Source organism: Juglans regia, chromosome 16, assembly GCF_001411555.2.
Source record: "Juglans regia cultivar Chandler chromosome 16, Walnut 2.0, whole genome shotgun sequence".
NCBI lineage: Eukaryota > Viridiplantae > Streptophyta > Magnoliopsida > Fagales > Juglandaceae > Juglans > Juglans regia.
Genome location: NC_049916.1, coordinates 22,878,825 through 22,905,607, shown reverse-complemented (window position 1 = coordinate 22,905,607; position 26,783 = coordinate 22,878,825). Strand labels below are relative to the sequence as shown.

The 26,783-nt window shown below is 39.1% G+C and overlaps 3 protein-coding genes and 1 pseudogene across 4 annotated transcripts; 3 read left to right on the top strand and 1 right to left on the bottom strand.

Moving 5' to 3' along the window:
• The first annotated feature begins 1,378 nt into the window (after positions 1-1,378).
• Positions 1,379-3,691, top strand: LOC109006711 (indole-3-acetic acid-amido synthetase GH3.17-like). The gene is made up of 4 exons (XM_018986080.2): positions 1,379-1,668; positions 1,761-1,862; positions 1,973-2,823; positions 3,008-3,691. Exons 1-4 carry the CDS (start codon positions 1,379-1,381, stop codon positions 3,583-3,585), a joined length of 1,821 nt encoding a protein of 606 aa, XP_018841625.1. The 3' UTR covers positions 3,586-3,691.
• Positions 3,692-10,753: 7,062 nt separating this feature from the next.
• On the top strand, positions 10,754-17,719 carry LOC109006713. Its single transcript, XM_018986081.2, has 4 exons — positions 10,754-12,079; positions 14,594-15,165; positions 15,267-15,486; positions 16,112-17,719. Exons 1-4 carry the CDS (start codon positions 10,826-10,828, stop codon positions 17,459-17,461), a joined length of 3,396 nt encoding a protein of 1,131 aa, XP_018841626.1. The 5' UTR covers positions 10,754-10,825; the 3' UTR covers positions 17,462-17,719.
• A 771-nt stretch (positions 17,720-18,490) lies between these two features.
• On the top strand, positions 18,491-20,006 carry LOC109006714 (uncharacterized protein At4g14100-like). 2 transcript variants are annotated; one of them, XM_018986082.2, is made up of 3 exons: positions 18,491-19,078; positions 19,201-19,389; positions 19,709-20,006. In XM_018986082.2, the coding sequence occupies exons 1-2, from the start codon at positions 18,604-18,606 to the stop codon at positions 19,386-19,388; spliced, it is 663 nt and encodes a 220-aa protein (XP_018841627.1). In that variant the 5' UTR covers positions 18,491-18,603; the 3' UTR covers position 19,389; positions 19,709-20,006. The 2 variants fall into 2 exon arrangements, with proteins under 2 accessions (XP_018841627.1, XP_018841628.1); XM_018986083.2 differs by lacking the exon at positions 19,709-20,006 and having other exon boundaries at positions 19,201-19,635.
• Positions 20,007-20,236: 230 nt separating this feature from the next.
• Positions 20,237-26,723, bottom strand: LOC118344826 (annotated as a pseudogene).
• Between the last annotated feature and the right edge of the window lie 60 nt (positions 26,724-26,783).

The window sequence follows — 26,783 nt, the reverse complement described above, 5'->3', positions numbered from 1 at the left end:
GAGCTGAAAGTTGCCATTGTTATGTCCTTGAATATTGCATTAATGTAAGATGGCACTCTTAACTTGAATTAATCTGATTAAATACACATTCCTTCTAACTTGAGTAAGATATATTTTTTTATCAGGATTGCATAATACAGTTAAAATTTCTTAAAGTTGCTTTGGGAGTTCAAACGAGTAGGAAACAAGAAAGTGTTATTAGATAAAAAAAAAATATTCCATTTTCTTAGAGCCACAGAAATCTCTCTGTGCGTCTACACTCCTGGTGGTGGAAACTTCGATCTCAGATCAGAAGACAGTCTTTTGTCTTGAAATTAGCAAGACTGTCAGCCAAGCAGAACCCCTATTTTTGGAGATAGTTTGGCCGAAAATGTGACAAGCAGCTGCTTAATGAGTTCATGGGATCAGCTGCATCCTACTGTGGTGTCATGCATATCCCCATGTGCAATGCCACCTAGAACATCGACTAAAAACTAGCAAACCTTACCTAAATTTATCGTCTATCTTAGAAAAAAAAAGTTTAGAGGCCCCCCCACCCTTTTTGAACTGATGTTCTCTGCTTACATATTTTATTGGTTCAGCACTAAAGCTGTAGAGCGAGCCTCTCTTTGATTGGCAGTTTGATATCATTCTCCTGTTCTGTCATGGATACTTGAATTTCTTGCATGACTTTGTTGTTCTTAAGTTATTTTCCCTCAGTCTAAATATTTGGTAGTGTTCTAAGAGCTTGAGTCTGAGCAACACCAACATTTATTGTTGAATACTTAATTGATTGCCAAGCTTATCTTAAGCAAAGAGAGCTATTGATTGGGTTTGGAATCCTACACGATTTTTTTATTTGATTCTAAAGTGGCTGATTTGGAATGGAAGAATGGGTACTCGTAGGTACCTTTGACCAATAATTTATAATTGATTCACAGCTTACAGGACAAGGCCACGTGTGTAGGACCTCCATAGCCTCTACTTCCATTGCATTTCCTTGTTTTTAATTTCTAGTTTTTGGAATATACATCATTAACTAAAATCCCCTACAGAAGCTGTTATTTAAACATTTCCCATCCTCCCCTCATTAGCAGTTGCACAAAAACAAATTTACTATTCAGAAAGAGAGGCCTTTTTAAATATGAGAGTTATGTAACAGTTTCTGTTGAACATCCTCATTGTTCTGACTTCTGCTGATGCAGGATTGTGAAATTCAGTTCAGCAGGAAGAGAAGCTGCAGATTTGACTGCTTTTGGGGTCTTTTCTGATCCATCACCTACACAATTCAATTATATGATCAAATAAACCCACAATACAATTCATTCTTTCCAAGTTATTCATGTCATCAGCAGTTGGTATCAAGTTTTAGTGCTACCAAAAGCACTCATTGCTAAGGATGTTGCCCGCGTATGATCCAAATGATTGGGAAGCTGGCATGAAGCTTTTAGAGGACCTGACCACAAATGCGTATAAAGTGCAACAACAGGTATTAGAGGAGATTCTAACACAAAATGTTCACACAGAATATCTTAGGAGCTTTCTCAGTGGCCATTCTGACAAGAAACCTTTCAAGGAGAAAGTTCCTGTTGTGAATTATGAAGACGTTAAGCCTTACATCGAGCGGATAGCCAATGGAGAGCCATCAGAGATAATTTCGGCTCAACCAATCACTGAGCTCCTCACAAGGCATTGACATTGTTCAGTCTTTCTTTCTCTTTTTCCTTCTAACTTACTTTACATCTTTCCGTTCGCTCTAAAAGGTTTGGCATCTCATGCAGCTCGGGAACTTCAGAAGGGCAGCCAAAGTTGATGCCTTCAACTGCTGAAGACTTGGATAGAAAGACATTCTTCTATAACCTCCTTGTGCCAGTGATGAACAAGTGAGAAACCTTTCTCCTAAAATTATTCTTTTACGTTTCGGTAATTGATAAAAAAAAAAAAAAAAAAGGAAAGGAAAGGACACTAAAGAAGCGTGTAAATACAAATTCAGGTATGTGGATGGCTTGGATCAAGGAAAAGGAATGTACCTTTTGTTTATCAAATCCGAAATTATTACTCCTTCAGGTTTGATAGCAAGACCTGTCCTAACAAGCTATTACAAGAGTAAAAACTTTAGAAATCGGCCTTTAAATCGGTTCAACGTTTACACAAGCCCGGACGAGGCTATCTTGTGTCCAGACAGCAAGCAGAGCATGTACTGCCAATTACTTTGTGGCTTAGTACACAGGGACCATGTTCTAAGGGTTGGTGCTGTTTTCGCATCTGCCTTTCTTCGGGCTATCAAATTCTTGGAGGATTACTGGAGAGAGCTGTGTTCTAACATTAGAACTGGTCGTGTCAGTGACTGGATCACAGAACCCAGTTGCAGAAAGGCTGTATCTTTAATTATTAGCAAACCCAATTCAGATTTGGCTGATTTGATTGAGTATGAGTGTGGCAGTAAATCATGGGAAGGGATAATTAAAAAGCTTTGGCCTAGAACAAAGTATATTGAAGTAATTGTTACAGGTTCTATGGCCCAATACATCCCTACACTGGAATTTTACAGCGGTGGACTCCCTCTAGTTTCAACTATGTATGCTTCTTCTGAATGCTACCTTGGTATCAATCTCAAACCGCTAAGCAAGCCTTCTGATGTTTCTTACACTCTCCTCCCTAACATGGCCTACTTTGAGTTCATACCGGTGGAGAAAAACCATGAAGAGTCTGAGGAGATCCAATGCAACAGTGTTTCTGATGAGAATTGCACACAGGAGACTAGAAAGGCAAGAATGGAAACAGTCGACCTAGTGGACGTGAAGCTTGGTCACTATTACGAACTTGTTGTCACTACTTTTACAGGTGAGCTTTTAGTTTACTTATCCAGATCAATGTTTACAACTCTATACTGGAAGGTCAAATTGTTAGAGCTGCTCCTCTTATAGGCTATATTGATTGATTATTTTGAATTAAGCTTTAACAAGTCTATACTGGAAGGTCCATGTGATACACAGTTAATTTTCTCAATGTCTGTCATCTTTTTCAGGGCTATACAGATACAGAGTAGGAGACATTCTCATGGTTACTGGTTTCCACAACAATGCTCCCCAGTTCCGGTTTGTTCACCGCAGAAATGTGGTCTTGAGCATTGACACTGACAAAACAAATGAAGAAGACCTGTTAAATGCAGTGACACAAGCGAAGCGCCTGCTCGAGCCCCTCGGCTTTCTCCTGACTGAGTACACTAGCTATGCCGACACTTCATCAATCCCAGGTCATTATGTACTATATTGGGAGCTTAAAATGAAAGGGAATAACGATTTACCCGAGCTTGATCAGAATAAAATGGAACAATGTTGCTCCATAATGGAAGATTCACTGGATTTTGTCTATAGGAGATGCAGGAAAAATGACAAATCAATTGGACCCTTGGAGATAAGGGTGGTGATGCACGGGGCATTTGATGCACTAATGGATTTTTGTGTTTCTCAAGGGTCTTCTGTCAACCAATACAAAACGCCCAGATGCATTAAATCAGAGGAAGCCATCAAGATTTTGGACGCAAGGGTGATGGGAAGGTTTTTCAGTAAAAAAATTCCTTTTTGGGAGCCCTTTAGGATGTAGACTAAATGAAATGACAATGACATGGGTTGGGGAAGTGATCTTCCTATTTGCTTTTTCCAGATTCTGCCATGTGGGAATATCATGGGGTTAATTTTCTGTCTCTGTTGCCTGGAATCCTTTAAAACTTGGTCTGTAGAAGTTGTTGTCTTGTTCACTGATTTTTTTCCACAATGTGTATGCTTGATGTTTGTGAAATTTGATAATCCTGCATGAAAGTTCTCTCTCAATTTCTGCAACTAATAATCACCCTTGTTCTCCAAAGAATTGGGTAATTTTCCCACAAGCTGCATGGATGAATTCCCATATGATACATATTAACACCTTCCTTACTATAAAGAGATGATGCCCCGGCACCAGCGGGAAAAGTGATGAAACATGTTGGGTTGTGTATAAGGGGAAAGGGAAAGACTAATAATCAATGACTCGCAAGGCCAGTTTTGGTGCCTAAAAAGTGGTCATTTGAAAAGGGCAAGATACAGATTTCCATTCATTGGATCTGATGGCCGAAGTAGAAATGTGCTACGAAGTTCGAAGTGTCATTTAGCATCACTACCAAAAGGCTATCGTTTTCTCTTGAATTACGACGAAAATCATGCAAAGTTAAAAGTGATATGCTGAACTTTTTCCGACATATAAATGAGGATAAAAATTGAAATGCGCATTAAAAAAAGGCCTCTGGCCAATATCATAAAGCTGGTTCAAGTTTCTTAAGCCTATTTGACTCCTATTTGAGTCAAGAAAACTAGAAGTTGTGAATCTGAAGGTGATGCAGTACATATCCATGAACATTGGATAAGAACCAGACATCCGTGGAGCTCAATCATGGTGTTCTGAAGCCGTGCTATTCATGTCTTGAGAATGCTAAGGATTTGTGGACATCAACAGCAATCTGTCACAGCATTCATTTTCTGATCTGAGGGTAGAAAGGACCTTCATTTGCCAACTCTGGTTGTTGTCAGAAATAGAAACACTCGCAGTGGTGGCACGAGCGCAATAAATCAGAGTGACGCCAACATATTCAACAGTTTAAAAAAAGGCATAGGCTAAAATGCTGCCACGACTATGGGCGGAAATCCATGAACCACCAGAGACATATACAGTAAGGAGACACTGAGAGCAACCCAAGGAGACAGAAAAACCTGTACAAGGGAAGGGGGAGAAGTGCATAAAGCCAAGTCCCCTGGCTTTTTCCCCTTGCATTAATGGGGAACATGTGGCCTATAATCACTTCTACCCCATCAGAACAAAGGCTGGACATTCCTCATTTGCTGGCTACCTCCTCCTTTCATCATGCAGCAAAATATCTGGCTCCATTGCACTTCTTCTCCGAGATTTTTTGTGAATCAGAATGCTTAAAAACTCGTTATTTAAGATAAAAGTTAGACCATCTGATGTAAGGACTTGATCTTTTAGACAAGTGGTTGCATGAGTTTGCTTTTTCCTCACATGTTGAATGGTGATTGGACAGTTTCTAAAAGGTTCCCTGCTTGCAAAGTCATTGGGAAAATGTTGGGGGAGTGCATCAATCACTCTCAAAGTGCATGGAGATGGATAGATCTCATTCTCATCCCCAAATATTCGTGAGATAGTGGTTGGCATTTTGGCCATTAGTTGGTATTGAGTAATATATGTCTGTACTGACGAGAGCCACACGTGTGATGGATTGATGTTGGGAGAGTTAAGTTGAGGAGAAAAAGACGAGCTTTTTGTAGCTGTCTTTTGACTCGAAATCCCGGATGGTTGTGCGTCCTTTTTAAAACCCTACAACCCCACCCCCATTCCCCCTCACTGCAAGTGCAGCATACAAAATAGAGTTGAGAATGGGACTTTTCCTGGTTGCTTTCTTCAGGATAAGCTCATGTCACTGTGCTTTGTTTTGAAAGTGAAAAGACTTCGAGGGTGGGCCATTCTTGCTCCTCCCGATTAGGAACTTGGTATGCCCTAGTATAGTAACCCGTGCGTTTGAATTACCCTACCAATCATCCCCAAGATAAGGTGGCTTTCGCCTAGGGTTTTTTTTATTCCTCGAAGCAAACAAATTCATAAATAAAATAAGTGATTATATGATACAAAGTTTAATTAGGTGAGAGTCCCAATAATTATCTTAAAATAAACAAATGCAATACTACTTAAATAAATAAAAGGAGAGATCTGGAGTAAAAAATTAGCTCCCACCCATTTCCTACTAAGAGGAATCCGCTTGAAATGATTTTTGTATAGTTTGATAAATAGACTATTAGACTACGACTAAAAAGTCGTAATGAAACGATGTATGTTGTAGCTTGTTTGTCTGAACTGGTTATATGAGTCTTCCATGACTATTTTGTCTTGATCATCGGCTAGGGAAAGCAGGGACAAAGGAATGTAGCAATTGGAAGATGTGTCGATACGCCGGCATAGGATCTTCATTGTTTGTAGCCATTCTAAGAAATAAGACAGTGGTCAGATCTGAGAGATCTGAAGCCATTGATCCCAATGGTGCCACACATGATGGCGACTGGCTCTCTTTGGCGTGGCGGTGCATGAAAAGTCTCACACGCCGCTCTTTTGAGCAGTTTTCTTCGACCGTCTGACAGATCGACGGTTGGAGGATCTGCTGGCGAGGCGCGTGGTGGTCGTCGGTGGTCCTTAGGCAGTAGATCAGCGCATCTTGATGCTACGGATGGAAAATGACGAAAAAATAGGAAAACAAAAACTCTATAGACAGCTCCGACGTTGGCCAGACATGAGGAGGAAGGGAGGAGTCGAAGCTCCAACCCCCCTCTGGGCGGCAGAAATGGAATGATGTCGACGATTGGGTAGAGAGAAAAAGACCTCTGGAGAGAGATCAGAGAAAAAGCAATATCCTTTAAATCTTAACGTGCATGGTGTTAAAATGATTCGAGAAATTTGTAAATATTATTAAAATTAAGATATTTTATTGGATTTTAAAAAATAAGAGAGAAAAAAATTAAATACAAATATTATAAAGTTAAAATATTATTAAAATTTAATTTTTTAATATTATTTTTATTTTAAAATTTGAAAAAATTCTATTGTTTTATTTGTAAGTTTTTTGGAAAGTTGTAATGATTATATGAAAAAACTGAATATTTGAAATTGAAAAATGTTTATGTTTGAGTGATGTTTGAGAAATAAATTATGAGAAATTTGAGATTAGATGAGATGATTTGTATTCCTAAATAAGGGCTAAATGCAATATCTTTATCCAGAATACTTGTCTAAAAATATATCTTATAAAAATAATTTTATAAATTGACATAATTTATTACTGTAAATTAGATTATGAATTTTCTTATTATATGAAAAATATAATGCATTAGATTTAGCCAAATTGTAAAAACTTTTTATGACCCGACACTTTTCTATTTTTATGGAGTAATACTTTATGTTATATTTTACACTTTCATCTTACTATATAAATATGTCACTTTTCATTACCTTTGGGTCATCTCTTATTTTTTAAAACAAAATATTTAAATGTGAACAGTGACACTTTTTTATAACGGGATAAGAGTGAAATGAGAGAATAGTAAGTATCATTTTTCAAAAGTTATTCAACCAACATGTAATAAGAAATTTGTGACTTTGAAGTTTTTAGTCATTTGAATTTTTTAGATAATTTTTTAAAAAGCCAGAGAGGAAGTATTTTATTTATTTATTTAGATAAAATGGATTTTCTTTTAAAAAACAAATCCTATATACCTATGGGAGAAGTACTGAGCCCGAAACTCAAACACCAACCCAATCTCTAACCAAGTGGTCTTGCAAAGGTGTCTGGGCGCAAAACTTCCCAGCCCAAAAAGAAGGCTCTGTTAGAGTGACAATGATTTTGATAAAAGAACCCCACAGGGATGCAAAAGAAAAAACAGAGAAAAAACAATAAATAAATAAATAAAGATTTGGTTGAATTATGTTGGAGTGTTGTCTGAGCTGTGAAAGTAGCGGAATTGGCTCAACGATTCCGTCACTCTCCTTTGGATATTAAGGATATATAGAATATTTATAAATAATAATAAAATAATTTTACAACATCTAAAAATAATTGTATTCCTAAATATGCCTCAACAAATTTAGATTAGGAGCATAACCAGAGGGTTAATTGGACCCTTTAGTTGATGGGTTGTGAGCTTGGTTCCGCCCCTTATTTTTGGGCCTTCTTGTTGTATAATGTTGTGCAAAACACACGCATACATTAACGATGACAAATAAAGTAAAAACAACACAATCAATCACACGAGATACAATATACGTGATTCGGCAAATTGTCTACGTCTACAGAGCTGCAGAAATCTTATTAACCAGATAATATTACAATCACTCAATCTCAACTCATACTCTCTAAGGTTTTTTACTCTCTCACACAATATGCACTCACTAGACAATTATTCTCTCTCAAAATATGCTTAAGGTCGTAGATAACAAGTCTAATATGATATATTTATAGCAAACGGTGCTGGAAACTCTAATCTGGCAAAATTTGCATACTTCGCTCGAGCGGCGTGTCGAGCGCGCCTCAAGCGATCAGTCAAATCAACATTGGCTCGAGCGAGGTGTTGAGTGAACACTAGGGTTTGTGTCTCGCTTGAACTCACTGTCAAGTGGGACTCGAGCGAATTCTCGGACTTGAGTTTCACTCGAGCCCAGTGTCGAGCGCATGTCGGTGAACTTTGCTCGAGCGCACTGTCGAATGTACTTTCAGTAAACACATTTTTTAGCTCTGAAACCAGTCTCTACATATACCCCAACACTTCCAAGTTCCAACTTACAAGAGAAGGTAGGATTCTTTGGCACGATAGACGACTAGACATGATATTTTATGATAAAATATAAGAATCATTCTATTTTTAAATTGGTTATGTAAAACACACCATCTACATCATTTAAATGACAATATTTAATTTGTAATATTTAAATTGTAAAATCTATGTTCCAAATCAAATTATACACGTAAGTAGTGCGTGGTGTAAAAACCTTAAAACAACATTACTCTAAATATAAATATCATATCTTAATCTTATCAACTCTAAAAATACATAATAGTTATGGGAAAAACTCATAATCGGTCGGGTGTCATACACATATTTACACTAGCCAATAGAATTTCAACAAATATGATATTTATTTGTCTTACAGTGGGTCCTCGTTTATAGAATCAACTCTATTCCTTTCTCTCTGCTCTCTCCCCCGCGCCATCTCCCCTCTTCTTTTGCTCTCCCCTTTTTCCCTTTCTCTTTTTTCCCTAGAACCCCTCTCGAAAAGATCCACATACAAAATCATGTTGTTCATTGGTTCCAGCACTGTTCATTGAGAAGTATTTCGAGATGAAATAAGTCTCCGATCATTTGTCCAAGGACAACATTCCTCATGAAGTTGGGTAGATAAAAATCGTCATCAGGAGTTGGGTAAATTAGTTCAAGTAAGATTATCCTAAGGCTGTATATATTAGTCTCTTTGCTCGCATCTTTCATTTTGATTAGCTCTGGAGCCTTGTAACCCTCAGTTGCTAAAGCTTCAAGTATTTCTTGGCTAGCAGTAGCATTCAATAGAAGATGAAGACTGAAGTCAAAGATGTACAGATGGTAATTGTGATCCAAAAGTATGTTTTTTTACTCGAGGTTTCCATAGATTACAGCTTCTGAAATCCTATATGGAGATGTTCCAATCCCTTGGATATATCAATTGAGATGTTATAAATGATGGCCCATTTTTGAGATTCATCATTTCCATCTGCCAATACGAAAGAGAGGTGGGTTTGTTCAAAATGTTTGAATTTCAAATTAAAATATACATCACATAAAAATTAACTCAAAAAATGATTGAGACTATTTATGCAAGGAAAATGCATTGTCCAACAAGGGAGGGAGGGAAAAATAAATCTCATATATAGTTGAGGGGCCAACAATCAGGGGAGACGGAGGGATAAATGGGGTTTTCGAAGGGACAAAAGTGGAGATAATACCGCAAACCGACGGGAGAGTAGGTCGACGAGGGTGGGGAGAGGAGAAGATAATGCTTTATTTTACACAAAGAGATATGGGAAAGGAAGCCGACGAGGGGTCGGGGGAGGGGAGAGATGCATGCAAGCATATTCTGTACTTTTTTTTAAATCTATATGTGGCAGCACCCCATTTCCCGGTGTAAAAATGGATATACACCCGATCGGCCCAAGCGTCTCCCAATAGTTATACTTTAACGGGATTGTGCTCGGCCTTACATTATTGTGATAAAGTACTACATTAAGGCCCAGCCCAATTAAGCTTATAGATTGCTAACAATTAATAAGTTTATGTGAAAAAAATAAATTTTTAATTATAAACCTCAAAAAGAGTGTACAATATTTAAAACGTCGTGTATCTAATATTACTTAAAAATTTGTAATTTAATAGAAACTATTTGATCTGATTCCAAATATATGGCATTTATGTACAGACGGGAAAGTTCCACGATCAAAATGACATTTTCTGGACTTTTTGAAGACAGAAACATGGAGAGCATACAAAATCTGCAGAGGTGTCAACATTATTAAGCACATATTGCCAAATGGGCCATTTCCAACAGAACCATAGAAAGCAACTGTTCCATTAATTCTATATCGTTATCGTTGTTAGACCCAAAGTTTGTGTTTAACGCACCTGAATTCCTGTTCTGTCCCCCTTTATCTTCTTCTAATGTTTTCTTGTAGGTTTCCTCGTTAAATAAAAATAAAAAAAAAATTAATTAAGAGGTTGTTAGGAAAATAAAAATAACAGCAATAAGGTTTATGTCAATAATAAACGTATAAATTTAATTAAGATATAATATAAATGTACTTTTCAGTAGTTTCAAAAAATGAAAAATCTACTTTTCACTATTATGTCCGGTAAGTGGTCCGAAAAAATCTATTTAAAAATATTTTTTTTAACACTCCAAACACACCGTTTTGCGAAGAATTTCCGAAAAATTTCTATATTAAAAAATTATTAATATTTTAATTTGTTTTTTAAAATTATATTAGATCTCACTTTATCTGTATAGCAATACTCTCTGCTCCATATGATTAGTAATCCGACGGCCCAAAGTTGTACAAACATGTCACACCGTTTGTAACCCCCCTGGGCCTGGATCCATCCCATACCTACCGAGTGGGCAAACGAAGCAGCCCGTGCCCGTGACGACTTCTACGGTACTAAATTAGTTATCTTCCCAGAATGGACAACACTCCCAATCTGCCCGCAACTTGTTCAATACAGCGGCGAAAATGATGCCGCCGGAGCTCCAACCGCGGTCATTCCGACCCTACATCTCATCCTCCGTCAGCGCTCCTTCTTTCTCCTCCTCCACCTCCTCTTCTTCCTTCGGAAATGGCTCCCCTTACTCTAACCCAAACCCTAACCCTAGTTCTAACCCTATCTTCAGCTCATCTTCCTCACCCCCACCCTCCTCTAGATCCCTCAAGAATTCTCGATTCTCCCCTTCTGCCTTCGTTTTCAATGCTCGAATCGCCATCGCGCTGGTTCCCTGCGCCGTCATCATCCTCGACCTCGGCGGGACCTCAATTGTTCTCGCCACACTAACACTCGGTCTCATGGTCTCCTACATCCTCGATTCCCTCAACTTTAAGCCTGGTGCCTTCTTCGCCGTCTGGTTCTCCCTCCTCTTCGCTCAGATTGCCTTCTTCTTCTCCGCCTCACTCCGCCTCTCCGCCGCCTCGATCCCCCTTGCCCTCCTCTGTGCCGAGACGAATTTCCTCATCGGTGTTTGGGCTTCGCTTCAGTTCAAATGGATCCAAATCGAGAACCCTTCCATCGTACTCGCGCTCGAGCGTCTTCTTTTCGCGTGCGTCCCACTCGCCGCCTCCTCTCTCTTTACTTGGGCTACTGTCTCCGCCGTCGGTATGCATAACGCCTCTTTTTATCTGGTCGCCTTCAATTGCATCTTTTACTGGCTCTACTCCATTCCTCGAGTTTCCTCCTTCAAGACCAAGCACGAGGTCAAGTACCATGGCGGAGAGGTCCCCGACGATAACTTAATTCTCGGTCCGCTTGAGAGCTGCGTCCATACTCTAAACCTGCTCTTCTTTCCTCTGGTCTTTCACGTCGCCTCTCACCACTCTGTGATATTTTCCTCCGCCGCTTCAGTGTCCGATTTGTTCCTTCTCTTCTTTGTTCCCTTCCTGTTCCAACTCTACGCTTCGACGAGGGACGCGCTTTGGTGGGTCACGAAGAATCCCCGCCAGCTGCATAGCATCCGTGTGGTGAATGGCGCTATTGCTTTGGTTGTTGTGGTTATCTGTTTGGAGATTAGGGTGGTTTTCCATTCGTTCGGGCGATACATTCAGGTTCCGCCGCCGTTGAATTACCTACTCGTGACTGTTACTATGCTTGGAGGTGCAGCCGGAGCAGCAGCATATGCCTTGGGGATGGTTTCCGATGCTTTCAGTTCGCTGGCTTTTACCACCATGGCTGTGATTGTTAGCGCCGCCAGTGCAATCGTTGTGGGCTTTCCCATCTTGGTATGAAAATTTAATCGTTAAATATTTATGTACAAAATAGAACTAAATCAATGAGAATGTGCCATCGATTAGATTTTTAATTTTATGGATAGTAACTGTGATTTTCGTTTTCGCCACTCGCAATACATAGATTGATTTGAACGAATGACACGTCTTCCTCTACATTGGATTTGATAATTGGCGTGGAGCAAAAGATGGTTATGGAAAAGTATTTATTCTATGTCAATAACCGCCTATCTCATATTAATGTACAATTTAGCACTAAATTGTCTACGAACGAATGTCTTTTTATTATTTTAAATCGTGCAAGTTTCATCCTTTCAACGTTTGACATAACTTCAAAATCTGTGTTAGCTGGGGCTGTCGAATGGGAAGTATCATGTCAGTTAGTTACGAGTTAACCTGAGCCTGACACAATTAACCAATTGGGTCAATTGACATGACCCAAACCCAACACTCTTATATTTCAGGTTGACTCGACACGACCTGTTTATCCAAGTTAGGTGGGTTGACTCGACCCCGTGGGCCGTGGATAAAAAATATATACGGAAGTAAAAGACTAGAATATACATGTAATGTGCACACTTAAGATTATTAATTGTGGCATGATGGGAGGTCCTATTATGTGCGAATTTGCTAAAATCTTGCCTGTTGTGCTATCACTGCCATCCCTAGCTTTAGCACACCAAAAGCAGTGACTTTTGCTAGTCAAGGTGGGACCATGAATATTTATTGCCTTCAATCGGGATCTTACTTCGTAGGTGTAAGTAATGCTTAGAGACAAGTCAATTGCGGTGTCTCTCTCTTAGTATGGTCATCTGCATTAGAGCTGTTTGGGATCATTCATTTGGTTGAGTACCATTCCTTACATATTTACTGTAACGCCTCAATGGAAGGCCCAAGTCGCATGATTTATACTCTAAAAAGACTAGTCAATGATACAATTGGAGCCCCATTGGAACCTTATAAAGAGCAAGAACTTCTCCTTCCCAAGTATCGTGAGATCCCATATACCACCTACCCTTATCCTTATCATATGAGATATCACATTTATATACCATTTTGGGAATATGGGCTTGCAGTGTATACGGTTAATTAGAGATGGCCATTTACCTAAAGCAATGTCATGAATGATTGATGTTGTATGTGCAAACAGAGTGGAAATTTTGTGGAGTACTTTTACTCCATTGTTAAGAGTGTTGGTGTCTTGAGGAATGACTTTTTTTATCGTGGTGAGTTAGCTTGAATTTGCCTAAAAGTTTAGTAAACCTTTTTGCCAATTGGAGTGGATTATATGCAGTGGCAGAACCAGAAATGTGACTTTGGGGGGTACCAAATTGATCTACACGATGACTACTATGTGTGATATTATACACTTGGTTGCTTGTAATTATAAAACAAAATATATTATAGATGCAATTTCATACTCTATTCCTTCAATTTATGACAAACATTTTTTTATATAACTCTATAATTGGCCATATTAAAACTCGTAATTTAAATGAAATAAGAGATCTTCCTGTTTTTTTGTTCATGTATTTTTCATGAAGTGAAAGATCAATTGAAGAAACTTTTTTTTGATAAGTTCAATTGAAGAAACTTAGGATAGAATATGCAATCCTTAAAGGTTTAGAAAAAGATACATTTTAATTTTTAAAAAATGAAAGGCTTTTTCTATAAAAAGAAAAATGAAAGACTTTAGAGTTATATTCTCCCAGATTGTTCTCACTTGATCCTTCATCTTTTGGATTAAATTTGGTCCGACTATCTTGCTCTCCTCAACTTTATCACAATATAGAGGTGACCTATACTTTCTTCCTTGCAAGTTTTTAAATTTACCGTGGTATATTTTTGGGTTTTATAATTTGAAGGAAAAATTTATGGACTTTAAAAAAGCTGTTTTTTTCATACTTTTAAGAAGACTCAAGAATTTTAGATGGATTTGTCCTTTGTTCCTTCCTAGATAGGTGTTATCTCTTGTATACCATCTTGTGTACTTGGGCTATGCCTATTATTATTAATACAATCGTTTACTTATTAAAAAAAAAAGAACTTTAGCTGTATTTAGAAGAAAATTTTCATACTTTTGAAGGATTTCAAGAAGTTTTTTTCTGATCAATATTATTTCTTACCAATTTTTAATTGAATTTAAATATTTTTTTTTTTGGGGGGGGGGGGGTCCCTATCTGTCTAGTGGTGCATTTGGAGGAAAATGAATGTTATAAATTTAGTATTATTTACCTATGAAAAATAAATAAATAAAGTATTGCGAGTGGACTGTGGAGGAGCTTTAAACTTTCTTCGTCCCTGCTCAGTTCCTTTGGTTAGCTTCTATATTTCAATGGGCTGAGTTTTCAGGATATTCCCTTCTCTTTTTCTATTTCTAGTTGGGTAATTCCTCCTATATACTTCCTTTGCATTTTGACCATGCCTTTTGCATTTTCTGATAAAATCTTGTGAGTATTAATTAAAAGAAAAGATCTTATGAGTTATTCCTTGTCCTTTCTTTTGCAGTTCCTTCCACTGCCTTCAGTGGCTGGCTTTTATCTGGCTCGATTTTTCACAAAGAAGAGCCTGTCATCATACTTTGCTTTTGTTGTGCTTGGGAGCTTAATGGTCACATGGTTTGTGATGCGTAATTACTGGGATCTTAATATTTGGTTGGCAGGCATGTCCCTGAAATCCTTCTGTAAGCTCATAATAGCAAATGTTGTCCTGGCCATGGCTATTCCTGGTTTAGCTATTCTACCCTCAAAATTTCATTTTTTGGGTGAGGTTGGTTTAATCAGCCATGCATTGCTGCTATGTCACATTGAGAATCGATTTTTCAATTACTCCAGCATTTACTATTATGGATTTGAGGAAGAGGTCATGTATCCAAGCTACATGGTTATTGTAACAACTTTAGTGGGTTTGGCTCTAGTGAGAAGATTATCTGTGGATCATCGTATCGGACAAATGGCAGTTTGGATTTTGACTTGCCTCTATTCTTCGAAACTGGCAATGCTGGTCATTACATCGAAGTCTGTTGTATGGATGTCAGCTATTCTTTTATTGGCCGTGTCTCCCCCATTGCTTCTTTACAAGTAATTATTCAGTTGCACTCTTCAACAATTTTATTGTTTCTCAAAACTTTGTAGGCTTAACAACATTGATGTTGTAATTATTCAATTTATGGACTTTGCAGGGATAAATCAAAAACAGCCGCAAAGATGAAAGCTTGGCAAGGTTATGCACATGCAGGTGTGGTTGCTTTTTCGGTCTGGTTTTGCCGGGAGACAATTTTTGAAGCCCTTCAATGGTGGAATGGGAGGCCTCCATCCGAGGGTCTACTTCTGGGATTTTGTATTCTCTCTACTGGATTGGCTTGCATACCAATCGTGGCTATCCACTTCTCTCATGTTCTGGTAGGCTTGCCTTTTCTTTTGCAATTGTTGTTTTGTTTGTTCTTCTTTCATAAATACCATTAACTGCCGGAGCTCGAAAAGAAGGGGGAAAGGTTAATAATCTGTTACTTGGGTCTCACATAGTTGGTGTAGCTAAACTTGTCTCGATCCCCATATAGATTCATATTGGATTTATATTGTGATTCTTTAAATTCATCTTCTATATCTTAATACAAGGCTTAAATACATTTCTGTTGATATGGGTTAAGAATTATGTGAAATTTTGCTGTGCCCTTTTATCCTATTCAGTCTTCTGCTTTTATTGCTTGCGATTGCTCTCTTCTTTCGTGTTATCTACTGCTTAGCCTCTTTGGTGCTTCTTAACACCCTGTATCTCTAGTTAATAGCCAACATGATGTTACATCTGCAGCTCCAATTCCCTTTTCTTGTAGAATGAGGCCAATCATTTTCACAAACTAAGTTACAAATTTATGAGTCACTTCGAAACTTTTTGAAGATTTGGCATTGTGAACAGAAAAAACATAGCAATTCATCATGGTGTTCATTCTTATGCAGACAGTTGGATCCTTAAAAAGTGGGGAAAAAAAAAAGAACTAACCAAACTCTCTTTCTCATCCCTGTGCAGTCTGCTAAGAGATGCCTAGTTGTGGTGGTGGCAATGGGCCTTCTGTTTATCATAATGCAGCCACCCATCCCATTATCATGGGCTTACCGGTCTGAACTAAACAAAGATGCTCGTCAATCTCCTGATGACTTGTCCATCTATGGCTTCATGGCCCCAAAGCCAACATGGCCATCTTGGCTTCTTATTTTGGCACTTCTGCTTACTCTCGCAGCTGTTATGTCCATCATACCGATTAAGTATGTTGTTGAGTTGAGATCATTTTACTCGATAGCTATGGGGATTTCTCTGGGTATCTACATATCTGCTGAATATTTCCTTCAGACACCTCTTCTGCATGCCCTGATTGTTGTTACTATGGTCTGTGCTTCTGTGTTTGTGGTCTTTACCCATTTCCCATCAGCCTCAAGCACAAGGGTGCTACCTTGGGTATTTGCTCTTCTGGTGGCTCTCTTTCCTGTGACATATCTATTGGAGGGCCAAGTGAGAATCAAAAACTTCCTTGGAGGGAGTAGATTTGGAGACATGGAGGAGGAAGAGAAGAAGCTCACGACTCTGCTGGCTGTTGAGGGGGCAAGAACGTCTCTCCTTGGTCTATATGCAGCTATCTTTATGCTGATTGCTTTGGAGATAAAGTTTGAACTTACCTCACTTATGAGGGAAAAGGCTTTGGAAAGGGTTGGAATTAGACACAATCAATCTAGTCAAAGCAGCTCTGGTAGTTTTCCTCCAAGAATGAGATTCATGCAGCAGCGGCGGGTCTCTACTGTGCCAGCCTTCACAATCAAGAGGATGTCTGCTGAGGGAGCATGGATGCCAGCTGTCGGCAATGTGGCTACTGTGATGTGCTTTGCTATCTGCCTTATCTTGAACATCAACCTCACAGGTGGATCTAATCGTGCTATATTCTTCCTGGCACCTATTTTACTGCTGCTCAACCAGGACTCTGATTTTGTTGCTGGGTTCGGGGACAAGCAAAGGTATTTCCCTGTTACGGTGGTCATATCAGCTTACTTGGTCTTGACTGCTATATATAGCATATGGGAAGATGTCTGGCATGGGAATGCAGGGTGGGGCCTCCAAATTGGTGGGCCGGATTGGTTCTTCGTGGTAAAGAACTTGGCCCTCCTTATTCTTACATTCCCCAGCCATATCCTTTTCAACAGGTTTGTGTGGAGTTACAAGAAGCAGCCTGATTGGATGCCATTGCTCACGTTGCCCCTTAATCTGCCATCTGTTATAATTACAGATGTGCTTAAGATTAGGATTTTGGGGCTTTTAGGAATTATTTATTCCCTGGCACAGACTCTAATCTCTAGACAACAATACATCTCCGGATTGAAGTATATTTAGACAAGTTCATACTCTGTACGATATGCTATGGCAATTTTCAACTGAGGTATTAAAGTTCATGTTTGTCTTGTACTTCTTTAATTGGACATTTGTCTGCCCAGAATGCCTGAGAATGAACTGTCTTTTGAGCTTACCTTGACGGGGTTGTTGTCTGCCCCAAATACGTGAATTATGAACTGTCATTTGAGTTATCATCAGGTGGCCAGTTACAAATGCTATTGAGAGAATATGACTAACCTTCCAAGCAAATTAAATGTTTTTTGGTAGCTCCCCCCCACCCTGTTTGGCCTTTTGGTGCAACATCTAATTTCCGACCAATTATTGGCAAGATACGGAGAATCAACCGGTGAGTTTGTGAGCCAATTGAAGTGTTTGTTATAGTTGTGCAGTGCCGATGATATTGTGAACCTGTATTATTCAGTTAATGAGATTGAAATGTCTGCAAATTTTGTAACAGATGTTATCAAATTAGGTATAAATTGATTTTAGTTGTCTCGAGTTTGGCATTTTGGAATGTTTATTTTTCTTTCGATCTGGGGATTAATAGTTTGAGGATATCACATTTACGTCCATCGTATCTTGCTTGTGATCATTGGCCGCGTCGAGCTTTTTTGGGCTGGACTTTTTGGATCCCTTTTGCGAAGAGTGGCGAACCCATTGTTTTTATCATAAAAATGACTGTTTTGGACTGATTCAAAAATAGTCGAGTGGTGATCTTTTCTTGGTTTCAGACCAACAAATATGGAACGACGAGTCATTCCCTGATTCATGTATTTGGCACGATTTTCATTCGGCAAATGATGGGTGTAAAAGTAATATTAGATACAATGTGATTTCTTTTTTTTAAATGAATTATAGAAAAGAGTCAAAAGACTGAGAAGTAGCGCGAAATTACTTGCCATTTTCTACTAATAAAAAAAAAATTACTTGCCATTTGGGGCTTTTTCATCTTGAAAATTGAATTCGCATCGGTACCATTGCGCTCTGTTTGTTTGTAAGTGAACCAGAAAATAATCGAATGCCTCGTGTGCATATTCTATACCAAGCACTCGGATATTGAAAAGAAATCCACATACCAACCACGCGTCCTTTTCTCCGATGCTCTCTGTCTCGTAAGGTGTTCTTCGAGGAGGGCAACGACAATGGCCTCTGTAGCCAAACCCATCAGCATATCCATCCTCCTCCTCTTCTTCTTCTTCCTTTCCATTTCTCTCTGCAAATCCAGAGAGGAATATCCAACACCAGCCCCATGGCCGCACCAATTCCACTCCATACTCTTCATGAACAACAGCGGCTCCCTTCAGATAGTCGATCTCTGGTACGATTGGCCCAATGGCCGGAACTTCAACATCATACAGAACCAGCTGGGCAAGCTTCTCTACGACCTTGAATGGAACAATGGTACTTCCTTCTTCTACACATTGGACTCGAACAAAGAGTGCAGGACCATGCACTTTGAGGTGGGTATTCTTCGCCCAAATTGGCTCGACGGCGCCAACTATCTGGGTCAGCAGCGAGTCGATGGCTTCCTCTGCAATGTTTGGGAGAAGGTGGACTTCATTTGGTACTATGAGGATGTCGTCTCCAAGAGGCCCGTTCGTTGGATTTTTTACACGGGTACGTATTCATATATATTAAAAACCAAACACAACATGCTGCTAAAGAAATCTTCCGTTTCAGTCAGAGTACTGTTCGGAAACGAAACTTGTCTCTTAACATGAATTGTAAAAGATGTGCAGGGATGGATGCACATGTCATGACGTTTGAAGTGGGAGCCGTGCTCGAGGATGCCCAGTGGCAAGCCCCTCTGTACTGTTTCGACAGGAGGGGTATTGGATCCGACCCAACTGCACAATTTGCCATCACCGGCGCTTCTCGGGAGCATTTTATGGGTGGAGTACTTCGAGGCTCCAGTAATAAACTCTGAAGTATGTAATGTGCATGTTTGTATTTACTCGTTAGAATAAATTTGGAATGTGTTATGTGCACTTCAGAAAATGGCAGCCTCTCCACAACAGCAGCAGACAATTTGCTGTTTTGTTGCACAAAAATCAAAATGACACATCCTTTCTTTCTATCCATCCCGCACTTCACTCTAACCATGCCCAATGTCGCTCTAAGCCAGAATGCATCTTCAAATGCTAAAGAAATATCAAGATCTTCCACGGTTCATTTCATTTTGTGATGTTCGTGTTTACATTTTATTTGAACGTCACTCCTAGAAACAAGAATTTCCCACTTTTGCAGGATGAAAGGATGACATGCCCTTGTCTCAATCGAACTTGATTCGGGAAGTTGGAAAATTCCAGGGTGCTCGAAGTATACAATGAAACGGAAAAAGAAGTGCTTTTTATATTTTTACTGTTCTTAAAAAAAAAAAAAAAAAAAAACAAAACAAAAATCTCTTTATTGTCTTCAAGCATACGATGGGAAGCAATTATGTTCAAATATAGAGAGGACTGTCAAATTCTCTGTTACAATTCTGTGGCTGCCTAGCAAAGGGTTGCATGGTAAAAAAAACTTTGTTGTAGAAGCCAGTATAATCTAAAGCACGATACTTACTTTCTGCTGCTGAGTTCGTCCAGGTATTTAGAGAGAAGGCCACAAAAACACTACAAATATTTTTTTTTTCTTCTGACCAAATCTTTACCATAACGTTGAATCTGTCAGTTTAGTTTCTCCTAAGAGAGCTTATATCTGTTGCTTCCTCAAACTCCAACATGGGGATGGTTTTATATGGATTTCAAGTTGAAAGAACTCAGGAAAATTCCTTGATCAAAGATGCGTGAGTGATATCAATAAGCTGCAGTCATTGGAATGTGGTACATCTGCTTTTACACATCCAGTGGATTGTTGAAGTTCTCCTAGCAACCCCTTAATCGTTCCAACCTGACGGTTTCGTATCCCACATGGGGAGTTTTTCTACTAATCAGCCATTGTTCATCAACAAACACCCCACACCTAACGGGACTATCCTTTTTTTTTTCCCTTCCTGCTAAAAAGCATTTGAGCACAGCGACCCCACATATTGAAACCATCCCGCTCCCATGCCCCCCTCCCTCCCTCCCGTACCTCTCATCGCCCAGCACCCTCATTTCACGGGGACTACTCGGCCCCCAGCACCAGCATCACCCTCCCTCCACCAGCGCCACCGTGCGACGCACCCTCAACTCGTCGGCCACCCTTTGCCAATCACTGCCCAGCACCCGCGACTTCTACCTCTGTTTCGCCGCCAATCTGCTCTGCAACAAGAGGTAACTCCTTTTTTGTTATGTTTCATTTTGTTTAGAAGAGTTATTTTAATGCATAGAGTTTCACATTGGCCAGCAAAAGCTTTTGTTACTTTCTGCCTAATGGAGGGTCCTTAGCTCTCTCTCCCCTCCCCTCTCTAAGCTTATTTTTTCTGCTAAACCAAACCCTGAAATCAATCTTTTTCGTCAGCCATTGATTCACAACTTTCTTCAGGTAAGCATTAAGCTCCATTTATTTTTTGGGATTTTTTCTTGGCTAACATTGAGCTCTTCGATGTTGCAAGCTTTGCTTCCAAGACTCGTTCTTTCTTTCCTTGGTTTTTGGCTGCTCTTCATTTTCTAGTGACTACTTTTTTATTGTTTCATCTTTGGCTTCCATTTTTGTGATGCCGAGGAATTGAAGGAATATAAGAAGGTGGTAATATAAGTTTGAGGTCATTGCGTTTTCTTCTTCTTGTTGCTGCTACTGCTGCCTTTCTTTCTCTTTCCGTACAATGAACATCACATTTGAATGCTGTGGTTAGTGGAGTTTTTGTTTCCAATCAAGAAACCATATGCTGATAACTTTAATTGCGACCTTGAGTAAGAATAGCAAATGGGTTTCACAACTGTTGAGAATGCGCGCAACTACAGTAATGTGAGCCCCAAGAAGACAAAACTCTTGTGATCTCACAAGTGTAGATGAAGGCTGGTATGAGCACGACAAAACGGTCAGAAAGCATGAATGATTTTTTTTACGAGTATGTCTATTCCGATACGACTTTGAAGGAATTCGTCGACCAATTTGATAATACTTTAAGAAAGAATATGGAGGTAGAGACAACGACTGATTTCAATTCTAACAACCAAACGATCCCTAGTGTGGGTTTTCAAATTCGAAAGGGGAGGGATTGAGGGCTTCGAGGAGTAAGGGGGGCTAAGGTCAGAACCGGTTCGTTGTTAGTAAACCCGGTCTGACACGTCAAGTGTGGGGTGTGTGTTTGGTGGACCGGCTGATCTATAGAATTTTTCTTTAGTCATTCCAAGGTGACAGAGGGATCATACATGTTTCTTTATTCTCTTTGTTGCCATATTCTCCACGAGCGGAACCTTTCTCTTAATTGGTGGTCTCCATTTCCCTCGGACGACGTGAGAGCTTGATATCTTCTTACCTTTATCCGCGACTACCTTTGTTCTGACCTTCATTGATTCGAATTTTAACCCAATTGTTAAACCTTCACACTTTGACTAAAACTCATCAACATAGCGTAGGAATGTATTGACATGCTCATCACTTGGGGATATACGCGTTGCTAATTTCAAACATTTTTTAACCACAACCTCATACCTTCGTGCGTCTTCACTGCCCTGCAAGTCATCATAACTATTTTTTATCAATGTGTATCTCCTATTTTCGTCCTTTCTCCAGCGATCCAAGAGATACATATCTGGCAACACATTAATCATCTTCAATTGACAAACTCTAAGTGCATGCCTACATAGAATCTCCCTTATCTCAAACAATGCACACGTGCATTTTAACTCGCACTCCTCTTCGTTATAGTAAATTCAGTAGTGGACTGTTTTGGTGCAGTCATCAGAACATATTTCATTCAAGACATCGAAGGTTGAAATGCACTCATGCGTGCTTATAAGTGTGCAATTACAACACATTAGGCCCATCAGCTCCCTTTGGACCTCTTTAAACTTTGCATTTGTATATAACTTTTGAAATTGCTTCTCAATGTTGTAAGGGGACAAGCAGGGGATCGTTTGGTTGTTAGAATTGAAATCAGTTGTTGTCTCTACCTCCATATTCTTTCTTAGAGTATTATCAAATTGGTCGACGAATTTCTTCAAAATTGTTCTGGAATGGACATACCCGTCAAAAAAATCATTCATGTTTTTCGACCGTTGTATGTGCTCCTGCCAGTCCAAAATACATTCTTTAAGTAAATCGTAACCCAAAACATCCTTTCGTCGTATAAGGACTGGAGCCAATTTCTAAGATCGTACTTCTCAAGTAGTTGACCCCACCTATCCTCAAACTCCATAGAAGTTTGTGAATCATACAATGCAGCTTGAATGAAGGTCTTTAACCCTGTGTTGAATTGGGAGTGAGACCCTAACTTCTTTGAAAATTTGCGCATTATATGTCATAGACAATATCTATGGCAGGTTTCCGGAAATACAATTGCAATAGTATTTTTCATTGTCCGATCTTTGTCGGTTATGATGGCTTTGGGCACCCGACCATTCATGCAATTTAACCACATTCGGAACAAACAAACAAATGTATCTGTGTCTTCGCTTGACAGTAACCTCGCCCCTAATAGTATAAACTACCCATAATGGTTAACACCAACAAAGGAGCAAAATGCATCTCGTACCTGTTTGTTAGGTATATTGTATCGAAGATTGTAACATCTTCGAAATACTCATATACCACTCGACTCCATGCATCAACTCAAAATATATTTTGAAACATTCCCTCATCATCCACGTCCATGAAAGAAACGAAGCCATCATTCATCTCTGTCATTCTCTGAACGTAGTCTAAGTGTTTCGCCATCTCATTTACCCAACTTTAAATGTCTAGCATTGTCAATGAAATTTTGACAATATTTCTCTTGAAAATCAAGATTTTCAAAACCCCCCGCGTCAATAACAAGAGAATAATAATTCTTGTTCATTCGAATATCAGCTCTATCATTTAGGTCGAGCATTCTTCGACTGTATTCATCTACACACTTGTGAGATCGCAAGAGTTTTATCTTCTTGGGGCTCACAGTACTGTGGTTGTGCACATTTTCAACAGTGGTGAAACCCATTTGCCATTCTTACTCCAGGTTCATTTACCTTCGCCTTATAATCTGTTTTAGTTGTTGGTCGTGGCCTCGAGATATTACTGTGCTTAGGTTGGTACTTTCTGCCACGGGCACAACCAATGGTCACATACACAATCCTATCATCATCATCTCTCTTCGTCCTCTGTGTCTTTATACCAAAACTCTCTTGCTTGGCATATCTCTTATAATATGCCGTAAACACTTTTTCACTATTGAATTTCATACCAGATTTTGGTGCTTCAACTCGTACATCATCATCTAAGACAACAGTGGTAACCTTCACCTCTTCATTTGCGTCATATAAAGTTTCTAAAAATGCATACATATAGATAGATTAGCATCAATTCAATATTGGCTTCATTAAAGTCAAAGCAGACAAAAGTTTAATACCACCAATAGCATTTGCGCATTGATCAATCATCTGTGATGTACTTTCAACATTTTGTTCAAATTCTACACTAGTTGGCACAATTGACGCAGGGGGTGTTTCTTGCCTCAAATCCTCTGGTTTACTCGACGAGAGGGACGACGACGAGTCGAAGGTGCATCGTGCAATGGCGCTAGTGGAGGGAGGGCGACGAGTGGTTCCCGTGAAATGAGGCTACTGGCGACGAGACGTACGGGAGGGAGGAAGGGAGGGGGCCGCGAGAGTGGGATGGGTGGCGATGGGCAGAGGCAGGCCGACGAGTTGCCGGTACTAGGCGACAACAAAGACGGCGTTGCTCAAGGGTCCTGGGCAACGACAGAGATGGCGATGCTCGAGGGTGCTGGGCAACGAGATGGAGAGAGGGGGGCGCGAGAGTAGGATGGGTTCAATACGTGGGGTCGTTGTGTTCAAATGCTTTTCAACAGGACTGGGGGGGAAAAAAACAAAAAGACAACCACGTCAAGTGTGAGGTGTTTATTGATGAATAGTAGCTGATTAGTAGAACAACTCTTGACTATAATGGGGTTAGATATGTGGTGGCATTTAGTGCTAAGCCGTGATATGTTATTCGTTGAGATGCTCGTATCCCAATGCTTGCCACTTGCTTGTCTCCTAAGGTGATATTGAACAAGCTAGAAAGATCAGGGTAATGAAAATAACTTAAAACACTCTGCATTTTATCCCCCCAAACAAATTAAATCTAGGACAAAAAGAGAATTGTTGAAGAAACTGACGAGTCAATAATTGCATGCTATTATCATTGAATTACCAGAACAAAAAATAAAGGAGAACAACATCATAGAAGTAGAGAGTATTAAGATCATTAACAGGAAGTCCAGGTCCTTAATTTAGCAGAAAATATAAAGTTAATGAAAATATTCAGGAGTTTATGGCATGGTTTTGGGAGTTGTTCCTTAAAAAATATACTGCTATGAGGTGCAACCTTAGTCTTACCATTAACTAAGGGGCCACAGAACCAATATGAAAGGGGAATTGACCTTGAATAACATTATAAACTATTCTAATTAATTACAGCATCTTAGAGTCAACTTTTACCAAGAAAATATAATTGCAAAAGTAGTATAAAAATTCATCCATAACCTCTAAAAAATTTAATTAATTACTCTTAATTCGGTAAGAGATGGCACAACCACATGAAACTTGACACGCCAATTAGTCTTTTACTTATTCAATACTCGCTCTTGATGCTTTGTAAGGGATTAAAAGAAATGAGAACAGTTTCAAGACATGTTGAGTTCAATTATATGTTGGAAAATACAGGCTATGCCTATTGCTTTCATCAATCAAATTCTTGCTTTACCTATAAAAAAATGACGAAAGATATTTACAACTGTGAATTGTATAATCGCTTTGAAAAAATTGAATAAAATATAAGATCTACATGAAAAAAAAATTAATTATTTTAATAGTAGACCTCACTCTTTTTCAAAAAAGATTATGCGACGTTTATGTACTTCACGATTGTATATAAAATTATTCAAAAAAATATATGTTAGAAAATACTAAGTACGGATCTTAACATAGTTTTTTCTTTTTTTCCCACAACTTCCAAATGGGACATAACAGAAGAGGTTACTCTATTTAAAAGCTACAGTTATGACAGTTTGTTTGGAAACACCGAACATGCACGGATTAGGACTATTAGGAACTCAGATAAAAATCAACGTCTTGCTTGATATAGAAGTTTTAAAGAACCCCAATGCAGATAGTCTTAAACTATGTAGTATTGCATAAAAAATGAGAACATAAATTATGCAAAAAACTAAAATAAAATGGAAGGATTATGAAACTTACCAACCCAAACGCTAGTGAAACCCTTTAGTCGAGATGCCTTGATAGAAAATGTTGTGGAAAGAACGCGGATGACCACCTCCTCAAGGGCCATGAGGTACCAATGAAGATCCATCCTATGATTTCGGAGATTGATAATTGGGTACATAACTAGCTACAGTCCAACACTCATACATTAAGACTTTGGAACAAAATACAAAAATAAAGAGAATGCCCTACAGATATGCTTAGTTAAAAATGAAAAACTTTTTTTTTCTACTGGCTGTCCCAAAAAAAGGTCTCGACTCGGAGGTGCACAAGCCATCTGAAAGGAGTTTTCTGCAAGTACACTTCAAATAATTCAAGAAGAAGTTATCCCAGTCCGATACTTGAACTTTCTTCCCCTGCCAAAATAAATTTTCTAACTTAATTGAAAATTATGCTATAAAATGAGGGATTGTTAGGTAGTCTCGGAGTGGACACATTGTGCATTCGTCTCATTATAAAATGCCATCATAAATAAAATTAGTATTTATATTTAATTAGATGACATGCAGTCATAAAATTGTGGTATGTGGTTCTTAATTTGTACCTGGCCAGGGCCATGATAGGTGACTTCGCCGCAACGCTCGATTCGGTAAATGTCGTGGGGAGCATTCTTGTTGATGTTGAAATTCAGATACTCACTGGAACTCCTAGTGCCCAATGTATACACAGGGTAATGTTGTAGAATGATTAGCATATCAAGACAATCTATTTTTCTTTCAATCTAGGTCATCTTGTCCCTAACAATTCTTCTTTGCCAAGACTATGCCTTCCCATAAGGAACCAGGTCTTTGTACAAGTTGAAACACTTGCATCTGCAAAATTGATTCTCAGACCAAGTGAGTATATATTATGTTGTGCATGCGAGGTGTTTGTGAAAAATGCAAAAGACGGAGAAACTCGCGTCCTTGGTTGGTCATTAGATATAGAGGTGGACTCGAAGGCTTTGGGATCTGAGAGTTGGTTCAATTTTGGCACGG

Bases quoted from the DNA above. Each gene is read 5' to 3' on its own strand.
- LOC109006711 (XM_018986080.2), top strand. From the start codon at position 1,379: ATGTTGCCCGCGTATGATCCAAATGATTGGGAAGCTGGCATGAAGCTT. The intron at 1,863-1,972 runs GTGAGAAACCTT...ATACAAATTCAG, and splicing joins CTTGTGCCAGTGATGAACAA to GTATGTGGATGGCTTGGATC. The intron at 2,824-3,007 runs GTGAGCTTTTAG...CATCTTTTTCAG, and splicing joins TGTTGTCACTACTTTTACAG to GGCTATACAGATACAGAGTA.
- LOC109006713 (XM_018986081.2), top strand. From the start codon at position 10,826: ATGATGCCGCCGGAGCTCCAACCGCGGTCATTCCGACCCTACATCTCA. The intron at 12,080-14,593 runs GTATGAAAATTT...TTTCTTTTGCAG, and splicing joins TTGTGGGCTTTCCCATCTTG to TTCCTTCCACTGCCTTCAGT. The intron at 15,487-16,111 runs GTAGGCTTGCCT...ATCCCTGTGCAG, and splicing joins TCCACTTCTCTCATGTTCTG to TCTGCTAAGAGATGCCTAGT.
- LOC109006714 (XM_018986082.2), top strand. From the start codon at position 18,604: ATGGCCTCTGTAGCCAAACCCATCAGCATATCCATCCTCCTCCTCTTC. The intron at 19,079-19,200 runs GTACGTATTCAT...AAAGATGTGCAG, and splicing joins TCGTTGGATTTTTTACACGG to GGATGGATGCACATGTCATG.